Below are 21,487 nucleotides of genomic sequence, written 5' to 3' on the forward strand. Positions count from 1 at the left end.
AGACTATTTTACCCTCAAAGTGCCTTCACTAACTTTCCAAACAGTTGGTTCTCCCAGCCATTCAAGAAACCCCTGTCTTGAACTCCATACAAATGTGGTCACATAGTATACACTACTCTGTGTTGGGCTTTTTGTTGTTCAACAGGATTTATGCATGTTGTTGTACACTTGGTATTTTAGTTGCTCTCCATTGCTGTGATAAACACTCTTACCAAAACACTTTAAAGAAGAAAAGAGTTGGCTCACTCTTCGGCTCATGGACAGCCCGCAAATGCTTACCTGCCTAGGGATGGTGCCATCCACATTAGTTAATAATGAAGACAATCCCCCAGACTTGCCCACAAGCCTATCTAATCTAGGTGATTCCTTAATTGAAACTTGCCACTAAGATGACTCCAAGTTGTATCAAGCTAACAATTAAGGAAGAGAGTTTTTTAAAAAAACCAAAACTTAAGGATGTTTAAAAAAATAAATCATAGGGAATCATACTTTTGTTAAAATTGCAGTGTGTGTGTGTGTGTGTGTGTGTGTGTGTGTGTGTGTGTGTGTGTGTGTAGGCTTTACTTGTGGTTTTGGTTGAGACAGGATCTAATGTAGCCTAAGCCAGCCCCAAGCTCACAATAAATCTGAGAATGACCTCAAATTCTTGATCCTCTCCATGTCCCAACTTCTAGGATTACAGATGTGTGTTTCTGTGCCTGGCTTTTTACTAGCTTTCATTCTTCTATTAGCTTCTCAAGGCTAAATGGGTAGTTTTACCTATCTTTATTTTCTCACAGAACATTAAAAACTGTAGCTTTCCCATAGGAACTGCTTTTGCAGGATGCCCCATTTTTGACATGTCTTTATTATTACTGTTTTTATTGTTGTTGTTCAGTTCAAAATATTTTCTAATTTCCCTTGTAATTTCTTCTTTGACCCAAAGGTTATTTAGAAGTATATTGTTTGATTCTCAAATACTTGAGGGTTGCCTAGGCATCTTATTGCTGTTGACCTGATTCAGTTCTATTATAAGCAGGATACATATGCTGTATGATTTCAATTTTTAAATATTTATTGATCTTAATTCTATGGCCCAAGAGATGGTCTCTCTTAAAGAATGTTCCACAGATACTTGAATATAACATACAATCAGGAATTACTGGACAAGGCATTCTCTGTGCATATGCCAACTAAAACAAGCTCAGTGACCATGTGGCTGAAATCTTTGATCTCTTTATTATTTTGTCAATTGTGATTCCATATGTATTCATCCATTTCTCTTTTTAGTCTCCCTATAACCGACACATTTAGGACAAGGGTGTACTAGAAGTCTCTATACTATGCTTGTACTTATTTTGTATGTTTAAACTAAATGAATGCCCATTTTCACTATATGGAAAGTATAGCAGGTGAGCTCTTGTCTGGATGGGGTGTAAAGTCTCTGAAAGCCTGAAGGCAACAATCCAGTGTCTCTTCCCAGGAAGATGCCCTCACAGGGCTACAGAGGGAAACACAGGTTTAAGTGGTGAGGCGATTTTGTCAACATGCTCAAGAAAGTCAGCACTGGGTGTAAATCTTGACTTTAAAATTATTCCCTAGGAAAAACCCCAGGCCAGGATTTGGCTTCCCAGTTTAGATACAGGAGCTTAGTGATTTTTGTTTTGTTCTTTCTTCCCTATGTGTACTCTCTCTGTACAGATGCACACATACTGCACCCTGAGCTGATACAGCCCTTGTTGGTTGTTCCTCCCACAAACTTTAACTCCAGAACTTACGGAATGAGAATCAGGGTTTTAAACAAACACAAAGGACTTGGTAAGGGTCTGCAGAGATCATGAAGGGAAAAAGCCAACACCCAGGCACCTATCCCAGCAGCACACACACCTGAAGAACCGGCTTTTCTCTGTGTCCATAGAATGGCACTCCCGTTTGCTGCTGCTGACCTCTGCAGTCTTTACTACATTGGTCCAGTGAATGGGAGCTTTACAGAAAAACACACCCATTCCTTTGGGTCGGGCCTGCAGCCGCCAAGAAGTGAGGTGTAGAGGCACAGCGAACGAGTCTCCTGGCATGATGGCGGGAAGCACTACTGGCTCTGTCACAGAAATAAGGGTTTTAGCACTTGCAGGAGACGGTCCCCACCTCAAGACACATTATCTCAGGACAGAGGCAAGACACACTGAGTATACCAACTGCATAGGGACAGACAGTCACAATAACAGTAGACAACACTTCATTCTACACCATCTGAACGTACTGTCAGGAGCTGAGGGACTGTCCAGTCGGAGTTCCATTGGTACCTCCAGTCTGTTCTTTACAATGAGGGCCGACCGGACAGTGATTACTTTCCGAGCACTGCCTTCCATTGTGACGGCAAACACCAGCCGCACAGGAGGGAGCGAAGAGAACTGCAAAAGAGAGAAAGAAGATAACTGCATCTGGAAAACACACAGTGTGTGAGTCCAGACTGTGAGAAGTCTGAAACGCTGCTGTTACCAAAGCTTCTCGGTGAGTTATTATCTACCCCAAACCAATTCTCAACTCTAAAGTAAACAAGCAGACCATAAACATTGCTAAACATGAATACTGCCATAAAAGAGCCAGGACTGCTGGGCATGGTGGTGCACGCCTTTGATCCCACAGCTCAGGAGGCAGAGGCAGGCAGATCTCTGTGAGTTCAAGGCCAGCCTGGAATCTACATAGTGAGTTCCAGAATAGCCAGAGCTCTGTCTTGAGATCTTGTCTCAAAACAACCACCACCCCACCCATTTAAAAAAAAAAAAAAGAACCAGAGAGATACCTCAGTAGGTTCAATTCCCAGCACCCACATGGCAGCTCACAACCATCTATAACTCCAGTTCTAGGGAACCTGCCCTCTTCTGGCCTCCTCAGGAACAAGATACTCACATGGCACACTTACATGCAATCAAACACACACAAAGTATTTAATAAAGAAAATCAATAAATCTTTTCTTTAAAGAGACAACTCTAAAAATGTCTATAAAATAGTCTTCTCAGATAGGATACCACAAAGTATGTCCCAAAAGAAACCATCAGGGCTAGAGGTATGGCTCATCAGTAGGGTGTTGAGTAGCATGCAGGAGACCCTGGCTTCAATCCTGAGTTCTACAGAGGAAGGATGGGAGGGTTATGCTTAGGACTCCAGATATATTATAAAGAACTTCAACTAAGATGGTGGTAATAACCTATTCAACTTTCCAAATTTCCTATGAATTGGTAAAAACAAAAATACACCAAAAGCCCTCATAAAGAAACTATACACAAGACTTGTTTTCAACTTTCCTGAGGAAATAAAGAACAGTCATCTCTTTTTTTTTTTTTTTTAAGATTTCATTATTTATGTATGAGTGCTTTATCTGCATGTACAACTTTATGCCAGAAGAGGGCATCAGATTCCACTAGAGATGATTGTGAGCCACCATGTGGTTGCTGGGAATTGAACTCAGGACTTCTGGAAGAGCAGGCAGTGCTCTTAACCACTGAGCCATCTCTGCAGCCCTAAGAACAGTCATCTTAAGCAACTCAAATTAGAGACATTGAGGGAGGACCTTGCAAGGCATGTTGGTTCCTTCATGTGGCATCTTCCTTCCAAACTACGGCTCAGAAAGCATTCCCTGAATACTAACAAGGGATTGGGTCCTGCCCAGACACACATAGGAAGACAGAAAGATGCCTGCAGAGGCTTCGATCTGTCTGTGGAAAGCACATTGTGCAGGAAAATCTTTTCTGTTTGGGGGACATTCCTTCGGAGTACATGACTTCTTTTTCTCTCAGTGTGACTCAACTTACCCTCATGCTAACCAAAAACTAATTATGTGTACTCAACTCAAGAACTTCAAAAATAAACTTCTTTCTTCATCGTCCCTCCAGGTTCTGCTCCATAATCATAATTTGGTTTCAATTGTCTTGCTTTTCATGTAGCTCAGGTTGACTTTTAATACGCACCTGAGGATGGTCTTGAGCTCCTAACCGCCTGACTCTACCTCCCAAGTGCTGAGATTTTTACAGGCATGTACAACCTTTATAAACAGAACACCAGGTTTAGACACTCGATATAACAGAGGGAAATGGTTCATCATTGCTGTTGGGTTACAGATACTATGTTAAGTTCCTGTATGTTCGCTTACATATGACAGTCTTTGTGCAACTATCATACAGAAATATTTATTTAAGAATGAATTCCACGGGGCCAGGGGGTGGTGGCACATGCCTTTAATCCCAGCACTCAGGAGGCAGAGTCAGGGGGATCTCTGTGAGTTCAAGACCAGCCTGGACTATAGAGCTAATTCCAGGACAATTAGGGCTGTTACACAGAGAAACCCTGTCTTGAAACCTCCTACCGCCCCCACCAAAAAAAAAAAAAGAATTCCATGTGAGATACACAAGCCAAGTGCTTCATTCTGCCAACTTTATTGTTATTAAAGTAAACTATGTAAAAATCACTCTAGTAAGCAATAAAACAAAGCACTTTGCTTCCAAACTAGAGCACTAGAAAGTCCAAGTCAGAAATCAAACCATCTTTTCTGGAGTATTATTGGATTTTGTTTTGTTTTTACTATTATTTTTATTTATGGGGATGTGTGTATCTCAGTATTGAATGATGCCATGCATGTGCAGGTGTCCCTGGAGGCCAGAAGAGGGAGTTGCATCCCTTGAGGGTGGAGCTACAGGCAGCTGTGAGCTACCTGATATGCTGGGACTTGAACTTAGATTCTCTGAGCCACCTCTCTAGCCCCTTCTCTGCAGTGTTTTTAAGGAGCATATTCTAGTCACTATCAAAGTCTAGTCACTATTTCAAGCTTCCACTGGCCCAGCCCCCAAGGACTGCACCCCAGAGCTTCCAGACCCACCTGAAACTTCAGTGCCTGGGATCCTGGGGCACAAGAAATTGAAAAGGAAAACCTGGGCCATGTCATTCATGTCACTTTGCAGTGATATTTCAGCACCAGTAAGGAGGTAATCTAACTTCTTGTATTTTCCTTGCATGGCCTTTGGACCAAGCATAGGAAATACACAACTGAACCAGGGAAAATGGCTAATTCAGGTGAGATGGAAAAGGAAGCCTTGAAGGCACCTTATTCCTCACTATGTGCACTAATTTAGGGGAAGCACTAGTAGGAAAGGGTAGGATAAACGCCAGTCATACACAGGCCACAGAGTCCTTTGACCATCAAGAAACACACAGCTATGTACAATGTCAGTGTGGTGCACACACTCAGTGAGCACAATGATAACAACAGAAAGATCAATCATACTCACATAAACCTGGGGATGGATGATATTTGTTCTGCTGCTTGGGCTGCCGATCTAAGAGAGTCACAGAGTCAGAGCGTCAGCACAGACCCACAATAGCAGGTGCAATTAAATTCAGTGACAATCTAACTGCCTTGAGAAGTGTTTGGAACTACTTTCAGGTACAATATGTCTAAGACAATATACCATGTCATGAGCAGTAGGGAAAAAACAAAATTCAGTCTACAATCATTTAGCAGGGGTGAGGTTTCTCCAGAACCCATCAATGCCATAGAAAGGTATCATGGGAAGAGTTGGTCCTTTCACTGCCTGGCATGAATTTCAGCAGAAAAAATAATCTGGGGAGAAATGGAGGGAATTGTTTTCTCCCACTAAAGATGGATGGGATACCAGAGAGAGAGAGAGAGAGAGAGAGAGAGAGAGAGAGAGAGGGGGGGGGGGGGACCTTGAAAATAAACACCTGTGGGACAGTATTCTCCAAAAGTATCTCTCATGAGGAAAGCTCCAGTGTCTCTGTAGTTTCTATTTCATCACTGGTGCCCATAAATAGGTCACCTGCCCAAGAGAACGTGAATATTGCACAAGAGTTTTTAAGGAACTCACCTGGACACTGGGCTTTGCCTACACAGGCAGCCAGGGAAGCTGCCTGCATCCTTCCCAAATGCCTGTATCCTCCCCCATGGCCTGCATCCTTCCTCACTGCCCTGCAGACCCAGGACCACAGGCCAGGGCAAAACTAGGGAGAAGGTATGTGAGCTCATGTGTGATCAGATAAAAAGCAGCAATGGTCACCTATGTACCTCTGTGCCACACAGGATTTGGGGACACAGAACTAAAGGGACCACAGAAAAGCACTATAATATGAAAATGTATATAAATTATAAAGCTTTTTTTTAAAGATTTATTTATTATGTATACAGTATTCTGCCTGCATGTGTCCCTGCAAGCCAGAAGAGGGCACCAGACCTCATTACAGGTGGTTGTGAGCCACCATGTGGTTGCTGGGAATTGAACTCAGGACCTATGGAAGAGCAGTCAGTGCTCTTAACCACTGAGCCATCTCTCCCGCCCCCCCCCCTTTTAAAGATTTATTTATTATGTATACAGTGTTCTGTCAACATGTATGTCTGCAGGCCAGAAGAGGGTACCAGATCTCATTACAGATGGTTGTGGGCTACCATGTAGTTGCTGGGAATTGAACTCAGGACCTTTGGAAGAGCAAGCAGTGCTCTTAACCTCTGAGCCACTTCTCCAGCCCATAAAGCTTTATAATACATCAAAAACAGTCAAAATAGTTGGTTCTCTATTTACACAGGTCTCATACCCTCAGACTCATCCAAGCCCAGATCATGTGCTATGTGGTCAGGCTTACTTCCAATGGTAAGCATGCACAAACTCTTCCCTTGTCTCTATCCCCAACACAATACAGCATTAGCAACCGTTTCTACAGCAATCTTGATGCTAGATACCCAGATAGTCTAGAGATAATTTCCAATTCACAACCTGTGTGCAAACACTATGACATTAACACAAGGGACTTGAGCACCTAACATCTGGGTATGGGAGGACAGGTGATGTCATGAAACCTATCCTCCAGAGACACTAAGGGATGACTTTTTGCATGTTTCCCCGGCTGTAAGCAGCCAAGAAAGATCTCTGCCTACATGAGACAACATGTTGCTGCCCAGTTCCCACCTTTTTTTCTACTGATGTCAACCATTACCTGGCTTATCTGCATGTTGATTACCAACCCCTATGCCTGAGCCAATAACCAAACGTCTTCTTCTTAAAAATATGGGAGCAAGGTTATTGCAGGCTTCACTGGGTGCCAATGTGGCCTGGCACCACGCCGCAGCCACTCACCGTAGAGGAAGAGGAGTTTTTGTCTGGTGCAGCATACCGGAAGAAGGTCCCAACCTTGTCCACAGACACTGGGCTCACTTGCTCCCAGCCACTCACTCGAACTTGCAACTGATGGATGCGCAGGTCATGGGTATGTCTGTCAATCAGAACAGAAAGGGTCCAGTCTCAAAAAGGAAGGAAATCAGGAACAGAGACTCCAATCCAATTTATTGTATAATCATGTAAAAGTCAGCTGCCTAAACCTTCTCAGCATTACCTAGCAAGAGAAGCCAAGAAGACTGGCTTTTATGCTGGCAGTGAGATGTGAGGGGCTTGAACCAAGAGGCATCTGCCCTCCTCTCATACAAACCATGAAATCTTGTATGCTTACCAGGCCTCTCCCAGCAGCCCTTACCTAACCTTCATAAGATAGTGAAATCAGTGGGTATCAGTTGAGTGGGGTGGTCAAAGCATACTAGCCATTGAATCACGTAACCATGCCTTCCCTTGGGTCCCTTTGGTGAAAGTTCTACTCCTCTCGGGAGCACATCCAGGGGTCTGGCGCAGGCCCTACACAGCCGCAGGCAGGCCGGGGAGGCAGAGCCCTCGGAATTACAGAGCGCAAGTGCTCAGCTGAAATCGGAGCAGAAGGCAGTGGGCAGAACAGAAGGAATGGGAGGAAATTGCACGTTTAATTCTATTTTAGATTTTGCCTAATGCAAGCCAGAAGGCTGAAATGGGGAACTGAACTTGAGGCTGACAGGAAAGGAGGAGGGTGGCACAGGGTACAGTGTGCCAAGGAGAAAATGCCAAAAAAGGCATTTATTTTGATGAGTTCAAGCAGAACAGTGGGTTACAGAACATGGAGACTAAGACAGAAATGACACCGAGGTCAAGCCCTCTCTAAAGCAAGAGGCAGGGCTTATTCTAAGTCACCATCAACAAGAGCCTCACGAAGAACAGTACACCCTGGACATCTCTCCACCCCCACCTCCATAAGACCCCCAGAAACCCAGACCCACGTATTCAAAGCCCTCGCCAGATAGGACTAGCCAGTGCAAACCAGCAAAAGAGTGCTTTGTTGTAAGACAGGTTTGCACAGAAACACAGGGCTCAGGCCTGAAACCAGTCTCCTCCACTTGAGCTGGCCCTGAAATCAGTCAGAGGCTCAAACACTAAATCTTCACCCATCTACACCTACAACAGCCTTTCCATTTGAAAACACAGTGATATGCCTTGTTGGACATTCTATTATCTTTCAGGAAACTGACTAAAGCCTTCTTCCATATTTGTGCCAAGTCCTCTAGCTGGCTGCTTCAGGAGTGACCAGGGCATCTCAGTGCCCCTTAAAGAGTTCATCTTACACCTCTTTGAATTGCTGCCTTACTATTACTGGCTCTGCAGCCTGAGCCTATCTGCTTACAGAAAGGTTGTGTGGCACAGTATATTTTAAGATTGAAACCACCAGGCTTTGAGACCCTTTCTAGAACAGCACATCACTCCTACATGTGGAAACCTGGCCGGGATGCAATGGATCTGAGTGTTAGCATGTATCTTGCCTTTGCCCAGACTCTGAAATAACTTAGTTATCTACTCACACATCGAGTAAATGGGAATAGAAAGAAATGCTTTTCCAGATTGCATGACAGTCTATATTTCAAAGTTATCTTTTCACAATAAAACATTCAAGTCATGAATAAATGAAAGACAAAACACCAGGAACAAACATTTACATCCATGTCACATCTTTCACAGAGGAATAAACAACCATATATACTACCTGTGCCTTAACTTTCCTCTGGCTTCAAATTCAAAGGGAATCTCTTCACCTGTGAGGACTTCCCGCCACTCACTGACGTTGTGGGCATCATCCAGAAATGCTCCATTCCCTTCTGGAACCAGCCCAGGACTCCCACTGTGAGACAGTGCAGCCCTGGAACCAGATCAGATGACATGTTGTCCCTTGTGCCTTGCTCTCCTGCTGTCTCTACAGCAGTCCCCAGCCACCAAGGGGACGCAGTCCTCCTGGAACTTACCGACCACACCGGCATAACACAATCTGGCTGGCCTTGAAGGCCAGTGACTTCAGCTACTTTCAGGCTTGGTCACAACTTCGTTGGATAAGTAGAAATAGCTTAAAGTAACGGTGAGCATAGCAGCACATACTTACCACCTTAGCTGAGGAACGAGGATGAGTCAGTCTTTACTATATGGCAAGTTTTAGACCAGCCTGGGCTACACAGTGAGGCCTTGTTTCAATGTTTTTTAATTTGAAGAAAGTTCATTTGTGTGTGTGTGTGTGTGTGTGTGTGTGTGTGTGTGTGTGTGTTGTGAGCATATGTGTATGTAAAGCATATCATGCACATCTGTGTATGTGAAGGTCAGATGTTAAATCAGGTGTCCTCCTCAGTGACTCTCCACCTCATTACCTGAAATAGGGTCTCTCTGTGGACCTGGAGCTCATCACCTGGCTAACCTGGCTGTTCATAGACCTCCAGGGATCCCCCTGTCTTCACTTCTTAGAATGCTGGGTGTGGTGGTGCATGCATCCTAGTACTAAGGAAGGAAAAACAGGATCCTTGGAGCTGAGTGGCCAGCCTGCCTGACCTAATCAATAAGCCCCAAGTCAATGAGAGACCCTTTGTCAAAGGAGGTAGACAGCATTCCTAAGGATGGAATCCAAGGTTACTCTCTGGCCTCTGCGCGCGCGCGCGCACACGCGCGCGCGCGCACACACACACACACACACATAACCACATTCATCCACACACAGCCACATTCATTCACACTCACACATAAACATGCATCAAAAAGAAAGAAACCCCTGAAAGCTGTCAGTCACCTGCTGGCTGTGAGTCTGGAACATGTAAACCAAGGCCGGACCTTCTAAGGGAACATGCTTGTGACCAGCAAGAACTTAACTGACGTGAACTGGTAAACAGCAAAGTCTTGGCTGAGGTACCCTCACGGCTGGTGGAAACAGGAGAATGTAGTTTCAAATCAGCTGGCAGTTACTCAGCTCGGCACTTCATGAAGCTGGAAATGTCCCTCCGTGTATTTAGAATAGTGAGCCAACATCTAAGCAGGCAAAGTTGTCAGACAAGCTTTGCATTTAGCTTAGGCAAGTTCTCAAGCCCTCCTAACTCCACCCAATGCTATCTGGGCCAAAGTGTGTTTTAGAGACAAAAACAAGCGTTCAGGAGTAGGAGGTGGAGGGCATTTCCAAAGCAGGCTCAGAGAAAAAATATAAAATACTTAGTTTTGTGACCATATTTAGCTTCCTTAAAGAGTGTGGCACCTAAGGAGACCTGGAATGACTTTTCTATCACCCTGTGACTGTGAATATAACACATTCCAGGTCAAGATGAGCACAGCTCCACTACTGCACACTCAGGACCCACTTTCTCTGTAGTCGTTTGTAGAATCAGAACTTCTACCACCAATCTCAGGGTATGAGTTACTGATTCAGTTATAAGCCCAGAGGCCTTGATCAGGGACTAACCTTGCACTGCCAGGCTGCTGCATGGAAGTTGCCGGGGATTTAAGTGGCTCCAGAGACAGAACCAAAGCACCTTACCTGGTGGGTGTGGTAGTCAGGGTGGCGAACCACAGTGTACATCCCGTGTGGTTCCGAAGAGCAAAGGGTACGAATGGCTGCCTGCGCTTCGGGGTTTTCACCTCTGCTGTGACAAACAGACAGACAGAAAACTATTAAGATCTACTCTCGGTCTTCATGATAGAGACCCTCCTGTACCTGGAGACAGCACCCACAGCTGTCTCTGGAGAAAAGGAACTGCAGGCTTCCTGACATGACAAACAGACGCGTCATGGATTTGCTGGCCTCTGGGTGATGGCTCTCTCACACATACACACACAGTCCCCACAACTCTCACAGGTCTTACTGCTGAGAAGAGGGAATCAGGACCTGACCTGGTTAAAATTTAGATAAGAAAATAAAAAGACTGACATTGGTGACCCTTCCCAAGCAATGCGTTCTCAACACTAACCCTGGCTGGCGGAAGCCCCATTCTCTCTTCTAGAACTATCTTCTTCCCTCTCACTAGAGAATCAAGGTCATGCTATCTGAAAGCTTTTAAAATGAAATTCTAGCTCCCTCTTCTTTTTAGTGGGTAGTGTGTGTGTGTGTGTGTGTGTGTGTGTGTGTGTGTGTGTGTGCAGGCATGCATGCAGAAGCTAGAGTTGATGTCTTCTCTATCTTTCTTCACTTTCCTATGTACTCACTTACTTACTCTTATTTTGAGACAGGGTGTCACATGAATCTGGAGTTCACTGACTGAGTGACTGCCTCTGTCCCCCTCCTACACCAACACTAGGATTGTGGACACATGCTACTGTGCACAGCTTTTCTACATGGGTTCTGGGGATCAAACTCAGGTCCTCATACTTGCACAGAGGAGCCAGATCTCCAACATAGTTCACTTTTTAACACAGGCAACCAGCTAGCTACCATAAGGAAGGCATCAAGGAGGCTACAAAGGCAACATTCCATTCAGCTGTTTCACAAAACAACCTCTGATTGGGAACCTGCAGGAAAATAACAACTACTAGAAAATGATATCACCAAATTCTAGGGAAAAGGCACTAACTATCAACACTGAGAACTGTCAGAAGGCACTCCAGTGTCCTCAGGACCCTTCTGCAATCCACTCTGACCAAGTGCCTGTCACCTCCAATAACCATACAAAGTAAGTGGGAGATGGTGGCAGGAACCACCCAGCAGTGACAATTCAGGGTAGGAAGGCAGCTGGCTGAGGAGCTCACAGCACATGGATACTGATGACCACAGCAGGCCCCAGGGTCCAGCTATCACTTTCATTTATCCTGAAAGCACAAAGACAGCCTGAGAACAACCACAACGTCAATGGGGGCTGTGTGGGGGTCATCTCAAGGAACAGCAAATGCCAGCAGTGGAGAACACCAGTGAGGCTGAAATCATTTCACAGGGCCATGTGCTTCCCACAGACAAGACCAAGAAGATAAACCATGCCTGCCGAGCCATGATGATCATGGCTTGTCTAGCCACAACCATCATCAGCATCATCACTTTCTCTGGGGCTTGCATTGTGACAGCTTTCCAAAGGGGAGGAGCATGAGGACTATCAAATGGACAACTTCAGGTTAACGTAAGTTCTCTCTGGACAGTTGCAACTCAGTAGGACCTACACCAGCCATCTGCTGAGGACAGGAACAGTCTAGAGCAGTGGTTCTCGTCCTGTGAATTGAGACCCCTCCCCCTTTGGCAAACTTCTATCTCAAAACTATTCACATTCTGATTCACAACAGTAGCAAAATTACAGTTATGAAGTACCAACAAAATAATTTAGGGGTCACCACAACATGAGGAACTGTATTAAAAGACATTAGAAAGGTTCAGGACCACTGGTCTAGAGGGTGCTCCTCTACATTGTGTGGGGATACTGCTAAAGATGATGGTTGGCTACTACTATGTCCACTCCCATTCCAGTGGCCTCATTCCTAGGTGCTCCCCAAATAAAAGATAAGGCTATGAGGCTACAGTAAGAGCTTTATAAAGGATAGACAGTGCTCATGTGCTCAGGGAGGAGCCTCCCTCCATGCAAGCAAGGAGCATGCAAGCACCTTCCTTACAGTAGACAAGGGCCAAGAGGAAAAGGACCAGACATGCCTTCCCATCCCACTGTGAACCAGATTGAAAGTTCCCATTTGCAAATCATGCATTGAAAGAACAGGTGGCAGATTGGCTTTAACCACTTACTTTGAAATACAGCCTCAATCAAGTACTACAAATCCATAGAAAGCAATCTATGTGTCTACTGCTATGGGATTAGATAACATGGAAGACATAGTGCACAGGATCCCAAGTTTCATGTGCTAATAATAGAGGCTAAAACACCACAGAGAACACACAAATCCCAGCACTGCATCAGCATCCAACTCCTCTGTATTCTTGCCTTTGGCACAATACCAAGAGAAAACTCCCAAATCCATCAAAGAGAACATTATTTCCTGATGACCTCAAAAATCTGCCTCCAGTGAGCAAATCCAATTTCTTCAGGGGCTGAAAAAGCCACAAGCTCCTCACATCCAAGTTCAGCACAAACGAGGCCAGCTGAGGAAAGTCCTACCCCTCTGAACATTTTTCCCAGAATAATTGGCCATTCTAAGAAGTGGGATTTTTATGCTACCTAGCAGTTCTCGCTATCTGGCTTGTGAATCATAATAAAGATACTGAAGCCCCAAGTCTGATGCTAGACAGTGAAGTGAAATAAGGCAAATTCCTGAGCTGCCCACAAGAGTCTGTCACATTGGCAAAAGGGAAATAATGCTCAGCTTTTGCCTCAATGAGGAAATCATCCTGGAAAGCTCAGCTGTGTGAATTCATAAGAAATGAAGATGGGAACCCTCTCTCAAAGACCTCTCTCAGTGGAGCCTTCTAAAAACAGAATATACGGTGACCCTGCTGTATTAATAACCTTGTTCGGTATTCCCAGGAAAAGAGGTTCAAATGCCTTTTGGTTTATCTTTCCTTTTCTTTTGACAGGGTCTTGCTATGTAGCCATGGCTAGCCTAGAACTTATGATCCTCATGCCTCAGGTTCCCAAGTGCTGGGATTACAGATGTGGACCACCAAACCCAGCTCAAATGCCTTTTAAAATAAGATATATCAAGACCCATGATCTGAAATTGCTCTCAAACACGAATCAGTCAGATTAACAGTGCTCATTAACACAAAGGACGAAATGCAGCTTGGTGATCCAAAATGTGGTGTTTCTTTCTGCTCTTACTCACCGGTCAGTTCTTCAGGAACATTTTCTTTCCTATCTCCTAAGTACATAAATTCCTATGTAAAGAAATGAAGGTTTGTATCCAAGCAATTTGTTGGGAAATACTTTCTTGGCTCTATGACTAATGATTATAGCTCCTATATAGTTCACAGAACCCCTGTATCCCCTGGGATACTGACTGGGGACTCTGTAGGCCAAACCATGAGGGACTGCCTGCCGAAGATGGAGTTTTCCACCTCCTCCCTTTCCCCTATAAGAGCCCTTCATGCCTTTGGCTTTTCTGTACTGTGTAGTATGCAGTTGATCCCACTTTCACAGGATGCTAAGGGAGATGGTAAGAAAGCAGGTGTCACATCTGCTGCCACAGCCATAAAGAGGCGCTGCTCTACTCATCTGCTGGAGACAGGCTTTCAGGTTACTGAAGCAAAGTTCTTACAACTGAATATACAATTCAGCTCCAATTAACAACACATATGAAAAAAAAAACAAACAAACAATGTACAAATGGACGTATAAGGCAGTTCTTGAAACAGGAAAATGATGCAAGCCCTCTGGCTGTACTGTACCTCGAGCATAGATCTGGTGCTCTAGGTTAGTCAGACTGGCTGTACTCCTAGTTCTAAGGTAGACAAGAGGGAGGCCTGGTAGACAGGAGAGACAAAGTTAGAGGGTAAGAACAGGTGCGGTGAACAAGACTCACCTCCAACATGCATGAGCAGAGAACATTACAAATGGCATGCATCGTGCAATTGTGAGAGCGCCCTTCCTGACTGCTGGGAGCCAAGAATGTGCTTGGCAAAGCCAGCACTTCTCTGCAAGGCTTTGATGGTGCAGCTATGTCAAGGCAGAGCACTGCCCTTGTTCTAATTAAGCAACAATGAATTCGTTGAACATCCCCTTGAAGAGAACAACAAGCCTTCGGGGGAGTTTTAATTTAAACCATGTTATGTATTGGCCCAGAAAAATCAGTATGGATTTTAAGGGAGATATGCCATTCCAGTTGGAAAAACGCAAGAGTGACAGAGTGTTGGTCACTGGGTACCTCAAATACTCAAGGCAAGAGTCAGTCTGGCCTCCAGATTTCAAAGTCCTTTCTCAGGGTTTATCTCACAGTACTAAATTCCAACTGAACATACATCATGAAAACAACTTGTACTTCTCATAAACTGATCAATGGAGTCATGCTGTTGAGTTCTACCTAAAGAATAAGCCCTTACTGAAAGGCTCACAACTATGACAACACAAAGTAAATGTGCTCTGTTCCCTGCTAAAGATAGTGAAACAGCAGTAAGCCCACAGTTCCTTAGGTAGAAGTTCACATTAAGGGCTACTCTGGGAGCCTGATTTATTGCTGGCCTCAGTAAACAACCTAACTTTGGGGAGAAATGTGGCTAAAATTCTCAAATAAGATCTGAAAAGTGGTAGTCAGTTCAACACGGTTGGAAACTTCTAACTTGAAAGCCAATGCTATACATGCTGCAGGAGGCCTCTTAGACAGCTACCAGGAATAACCAATAAAAAGACACTTGCTATTTGGATAGCAGTTTCAAGTGGTTAAAATAGTGCATCATCACATCAGCATCACTAACCATAAAAATCTTGATAAATAAAAATCAAGCTTTAATATATAGATAGGGCAATTTATTAACAATAGAGAGGAGAAATGTAAGAAAGACAGAGTGGGGCCTTCAAGCACATCAGGCCTTCCTGGAGTTGGCACTGATTGGATCTGAGGTTGCCCAGTACAGAGCTCTCTTCAGAACCATGCTCTCTTGGACACACAAGGATTACTTAGAGTCTTCTGGACAGGCAAGGTCACTTTTTGGCCACATAGATTAGGAGGATTAGGAGAGCTTGGGCTCAGAAGCAGCAGCCTGAGAAGAGAGAACAAGCCCAGCTGAGGCTTTTGTCTTTCCTTCTAAAAGCACGAGGCAGTCTGCTCACACACCCCAGGAGAGGCAAACCAGCACAAATGCTTCCTATGCTAAGAAAGCCCATCTTCCTGGGACTGTTTGCAGACCAGATGGAATATTTACGTATTCATGAGCTATGTGAAGTCCCCGCCAAGACTCTCCAAAGAAACCACACTGAAAGAGTTGGGGCTGAGCTGAATTTGGATGACAATGGCTTGTGGAACAACCAGGACCCGTGGTGTCTGTCACCATCTCCCCAGCTCTGAGGCAAACAGAGCTCCATGCTGAGGCATTCATCAAAACCAAAAACATCATCAACAAAGAGCACACTGACTCTTTCCTCAAGAGGCCGGTATTCAATCTCTTTATGCTCTATGAACAATGCAGGCCCTTCTTTTAAAAACGTTTTTCCACTTGGGATCCTGCCGTCCCTCTTTCCAAGAATGCATACAAACCCTCTAGCACTAGCTTTAAATGTTTTTATAACCCAGTTTTTAAAAATCCTGTCGATTGAAAAACCAATTGTGTTTGGCCATCTGAAAATAAAGCAACCAACAGCATGTCCTGACATGCTCTCGGTACACCTGTTCTTCTTCGGTGTCACTGGAAATCAAGAGTAACCATTTGCAGATCCCCTCTCCCCCACATCGGTGGAATTAGAGCCTGCATTAACAGTTCAGTAGTTTGTGCCAGAAAACTGTCTTTTCCAAAGACTAAAAGGAACAGCAGAGGCCAGTCGAACTTCCTATGGAGTTCTCCACAGAGAATGACCATTCTATTTGAATCTCTCAGTGAAGAACTGCTCTGTAGATTAACACTGATACAGACAGACGTGCATATAAAAACCTTACTTTGTCCAAAGCATGGTGGATCCACTGAGGAGCCCATCCAGTCTTCTGACTTGGCTGACTCTGTTTCCTTGTCTTCTTTACAGTAATCTGCCAACCACGATTCCTTGGTACTTACATACTGATCTAGAAAGAATGCCATGAAAACATTATGAGGAGAGATAGAAAAGGTTCATATCAAATAATTTCAACTCAGCAAAACAAGCTTTTACTAAGCACCTCCCTAGATGCTGGGCCTATGCTAGAAAAGGCTGGACCCTGGAGACAGCAATTCCACCTGTAAGAGATTAAAGCAATCAGAAGAACTGCTTCCATGAAGTCACCCATGATGTGAATGGGGATAAATCAAAGACAGAAATACAACACTAGGGGCAGAGAAGTGCAGATTTACTCTGCTTTGGTGAAGTGGGTGGTGGGTGTATGCCAAAGTCCAGGGAAGTCTTTCAAGAGGCAGACCCATACTTCAGGACTTGAAAAAGTGCATAGAGACTCAATGAGACTGAGGACAGCGTCTCATTCTAGGAAAAGGGACTAGCAAGACTCTAAGACATTAAAGGACACAGGACACTGAGGGAACATTGAGTGCAATGCTGTATCTTCGGTGCACATACAGCAGGAGGAACACAGCAGAGAAATCTAGATCCACATATGTACATTTCAGGGCCACCAAAGAAACTTTGAGATGAATGCCATTGGCTTGGCAATTTTTTTTTCTTTTTCTTTTTGAGCTGAGGATCGAACCCAGGGCCTTGCGCTTGCTAGGCAAGCGCTCAACCACTGAGCTAAATCCCCAACCCAGCTTGGCAATTCTTTAAGCAAGCCATTTTCAGAGTTAAGTCAGTGTGACAGTTGATAGGGAAGAGCACAGAAAATTAACTAATTGTGCTAAAGTCAGACCTTAAAGAACTGCCCTGTACCTGGGCATGGCAGTGGATGCCTACAATACTAGACACTTTGGAGGCTAAGCCAGGAGAAATGTGAATTTGAGACAAGCCTGGGCTACATCACAAAACCTTGTTTCAAAAACAAACAAAAATTCCTCTGTGACTAACAGAAGTGAATCTAAGCTCACTTTTAGGATATTTTGTGAACCCCACTGACAAGCATTATGAGGAGAAAGTTCACAGGGACCTTTTGTGGTCTCCAAGCAGCCTTAGCTTTTACTTGGCCAGTGAGAGCATTAACATGGGGCCCCCAACACTAGAGACCAGGTTAGGGTTCACTAGGAGAGCAGCCATGATGAATAAGTGATGCCAGGCACAGGGCCAAGCATTTGCCCACCTGGCATCCTTGTCTTCAGGCAAAAGACTCATGTTACAGATAAATGCTAGCCTACAGCAAGCAGCTTTCCACTCACCAATCAGTACAGAAGTGATGTTGATATCTAGGCGGGGTTTGGCCTTGGCCTCCAGCTTCAGTCGAGGAGGATGGAGACGACTAGCTGCCTGTTGTTGCCAGGATACAGAGCATGGCCATGGCTCAATAAATGGCTCCCAGCCTAAAGGAATGCAGGAAATAAAACATCTGTTCAGCAGATATCAAGGGTTTATAGGAGGATACTGTTCATGAAAGCTTAGCAAGGACAGTCTTAATGGCTCCAATTCAATCTCACAATGAAAGAACTACCTTTGACTACAGGTCACCCTACAGATGCCTGCTGTCTGCAGAACATGCCTGGAAGAACATTAACACTCCCCACCATGCTCTTCTCCAGGTGGCAGGAAAAAGGGCAGGGAGGACACATGCCCTGTTTCATTAAAGTTATGTGACCCCTTCCTCAATGGAGATAGGAAAAGGAGCCTCAGACTTAGGTTAGAAAAGAAAAACAGTGACTTTAGCTAAGAGCTCCTACATCAATCCTTGTGTTCATAGATCAATCAAACCGCCAGCTGAACAAAGGCACATTTGGAGGCTCATTAGCTTAAATTCCTCAGGTTTTTGTTTTAATCTTAAAATGCATCACACACATATAATTGTAATTGTTTGACTTAAGAAATAGAAAATCAGAGGGTTGGGGATTTAGCTCAGTGGTAGAGCGCTTGCCTAGCAAGCCCAAGGCCCTGGGTTCAGTCCTCAGCTCTGGCAAAAACAAACAAAAAAAGAAATAGAAAATCAGGCCAGGCATGGTTGCATGCACCTTTAATTCCAGAACTTGTCAAGCAGAAGCAGATGGAGCTCTGTTGAGTTTGAGGCCAGCCTAGTGAATATGGCAAGTTCTAGGACAGCCTGGGCTATAGAGAGACCCTGTCTCCAAAAAAAAAAAAAAAAAAAAAGAGGAGGAGGAGAAAGAGAAAAAGGAAACAGAAGAAAGAAGAGCAACTAGAAAATGGCAAGTATCTATGAAGTCTGAGTGTTACCCTACCTTCTTCCCAACAACCTTCTCAGGCTACTCCCTGCAACCATCTGCTTGTACTGGTCTCTGCTTTCTTATCTGTCTTATGCTTTTAGACTATGTACTTCTTAAGAATTGGTTGGTTTGCCTTGTCTATGAATAGATGGATACATAAATGGAATCCCATATATAGTCTTTTCAAGATTTCTTTGCCCCTAAAACATGTTTGAGCACATTGTTGCAATATATTGGTGAAGCTGATTGAGATCATGGTTTTTGCCAATGAGTAGCAATCCACCAGTGAATATCTAATTTGCTCATTTTACTCCTGAAAGATGTTCATTCGACTTTAGTTTCATTACTACTAGGAAGAATATTACTTTAAACAGCTTTGCCCATGTGTGTTAATATACAGACCTGGAAAGGGGTGTGCAGATCAGCTGTTAATATGCTTGTGTTTAACATGATGAATACCTCCAAACCATACAAATAATTCTGTTTCAGAAACTATGGCTCATTTGCACCCAAGTATGTAGTAGTGTCACACTTCACTTCTGCCTGGCTGTTGGGTATTAAAAAAGATTATATTTTGGGCCAAATGTTGTGGTACAAGACTAATTTCAACACTCGGGAGACCGAGGCAGGAAGATTTCCATGAGTTCCAGGCCAACCTAACTATATGAGTCACAGACTAGCCTGAACTGAACTATAGAGTAAGACCTTGTCTCAAAACAAATGCACAAACAAAATGAAAGACAGTCAGCTCTTCAAGACCAATTAGCTAACCTTTGAAAGACTTGTAAGTACAGTCACAACATAGCAATCATACCTGATCTTTCTCAGTCTCACCCCACCACACGTTTTCTTCATGTCACATGTATGCAGCAATGGGCCCTGGTAAACATTTACACTTATTCTTTAAATCCTACAATAACATACGCTTTATACTGACCTGAGAGAGCGCGGTTATAATAATCTCCAGAAAGGGTGAAGTGGGCATAGCCCTCAGGGCTAGTTCTTATGTGCTGAAGAAAATTCAGACCTGCAACAGAAGCAAATCTCACTACAGAGGCAGGAGCCAAGCTGGCCTCCCCAGATGAACTGCATTGCAGACAACAGCTTGTAGCTGGTACTGACAACCTCATGGGAGAGCACACATAACTATAGCATTCTGTCCACCATACAGGTTTGTACATCAGTTTTCTTGTTTTATAATCACCACATTCAAATATCATTATTGTGCTGGAAAGATGGCTCAGTGGTTAGGAGCACTGGCTGCTGGGGGAGCTAGGTTTTATTCCCAGCACCCACATGGCAGCTTACAACCATCTGTAACTTGAGTTCTAAGGGATCTGATGACCTTTTGTGGTCTCCATGGACACCAGGAATGCAGTGGTTCACATACATATTTGCAGGCAAAACACCCATACACATAAAAAATAAAAACATATATATTATTATCTTAGTTTATGAGTCTTTGGCACTCCCTTAAGCACTGTACCTAAAACATGATCTCACTCTCCCTGCCCCCATCCCCAGCACACAAGTATAGCCAAAGCCTTAGGAATATAAGGTATTTCTCCCTCAATGCATGGAAAGAGGGCAGTGATAAGAAAATGCATGCCCCGTTGAACACTAGCTTAAATTGCTTTTAGTGTACTTATTAATTCTTTGAGAATTCCATACAATGTATTTTATCATAATTATCCCCAATTCCTCCTCCTAACTACCCGCAGATCCACCCCCACCCTAGGAAAATTCTAACCGCCCCTTCTTCTTGCCCATCAACTTCCATTTGAGCTGCCCACATACTCTGAGTGGGCATCCACTGCAGTATGGCTGACCTAACCAGGGCCTAAAAGAAAACTGGCTCCGAGCTGCACAGAGACCACCAGCTGTCCAAAGCTCCTAGATAGCTGTGGAAGCTCATGACCCTTTCTTACCATATATTAGCTCAAAATTTTAAGACTGCCATAGAAAACATAAGAAGTCAGACAATTATTCTCTACAGAAAAGACATCCATGCCAGAAGTCAAAACCCCAGTGGCTTTTAATTGGGCAGCCCTGAAAAGCAGAGAAGGGACAAGTTGAAAATGAACAAAGACTAACCTCAAATCCCCAGAACCAAACTTCATGAAGGAGAAAAGGCTGGTGAGCCAAAAACCATGGAAGTGACAGGTGATTTTTTTTTTTTTCCATGATAGAATTTTTCTGTATCGCCCTGGTTGTCCTGGAACTCAATCTGTAGACCAGGCTGGCCTTAAACCCAGTAATTTGCTTGCCGTTGCCTCTTGAGTTCTGAGGTTAAAGGCGTGCGTCGCCACCACCCAGCTAGTGACAGGTGATTTTTCACCTGCTCCCCTCAGAAGCCTCATCCTAGCATGTGCAAGAGGGCACTGAGGAGAAAGCACCCCTGCCTGGGTCACAACCTATCAAAAGCAGATGAGTAGTGTCACCTCACATGTGGCCCTCTGCAGTAGAGGCCACATGAGCTTTCTAATAGGATCCTGG

At 44.3% G+C, this 21,487-nt stretch overlaps 1 protein-coding gene across 5 annotated transcripts in view; it reads right to left on the reverse strand.

The window, feature by feature from the left end:
- Positions 1-21,487, reverse strand: part of Vps13d (vacuolar protein sorting 13 homolog D) — a 229,558-nt gene that overhangs the window by 121,202 nt on the left and 86,869 nt on the right. For 2 of the 5 annotated variants that reach the window (XM_036179299.1, XM_036179297.1), the window contains exons 37-46: positions 19,929-20,018; positions 18,002-18,142; positions 16,648-16,770; positions 14,450-14,524; positions 10,676-10,781; positions 8,879-9,031; positions 7,120-7,255; positions 5,263-5,310; positions 2,240-2,390; positions 1,867-2,077 (exon numbers count right to left, since the gene is read on the reverse strand). In XM_036179299.1, the coding sequence (XP_036035192.1) occupies positions 1,867-2,077; positions 2,240-2,390; positions 5,263-5,310; positions 7,120-7,255; positions 8,879-9,031; positions 10,676-10,781; positions 14,450-14,524; positions 16,648-16,770; positions 18,002-18,142; positions 19,929-20,018 (1,234 nt within the window). The remainder of the gene's footprint in view (positions 1-1,866; positions 2,078-2,239; positions 2,391-5,262; positions 5,311-7,119; positions 7,256-8,878; positions 9,032-10,675; positions 10,782-14,449; positions 14,525-16,647; positions 16,771-18,001; positions 18,143-19,928; positions 20,019-21,487) is intronic. The other 3 variants (XM_036179298.1, XM_036179301.1, XM_036179300.1) reach the window with 3 other exon arrangements.

The sequence above is a fragment of the Onychomys torridus genome, chromosome 2 (assembly GCF_903995425.1).
Source record: "Onychomys torridus chromosome 2, mOncTor1.1, whole genome shotgun sequence".
NCBI classification, from domain to species: Eukaryota; Metazoa; Chordata; class Mammalia; order Rodentia; family Cricetidae; genus Onychomys; species Onychomys torridus.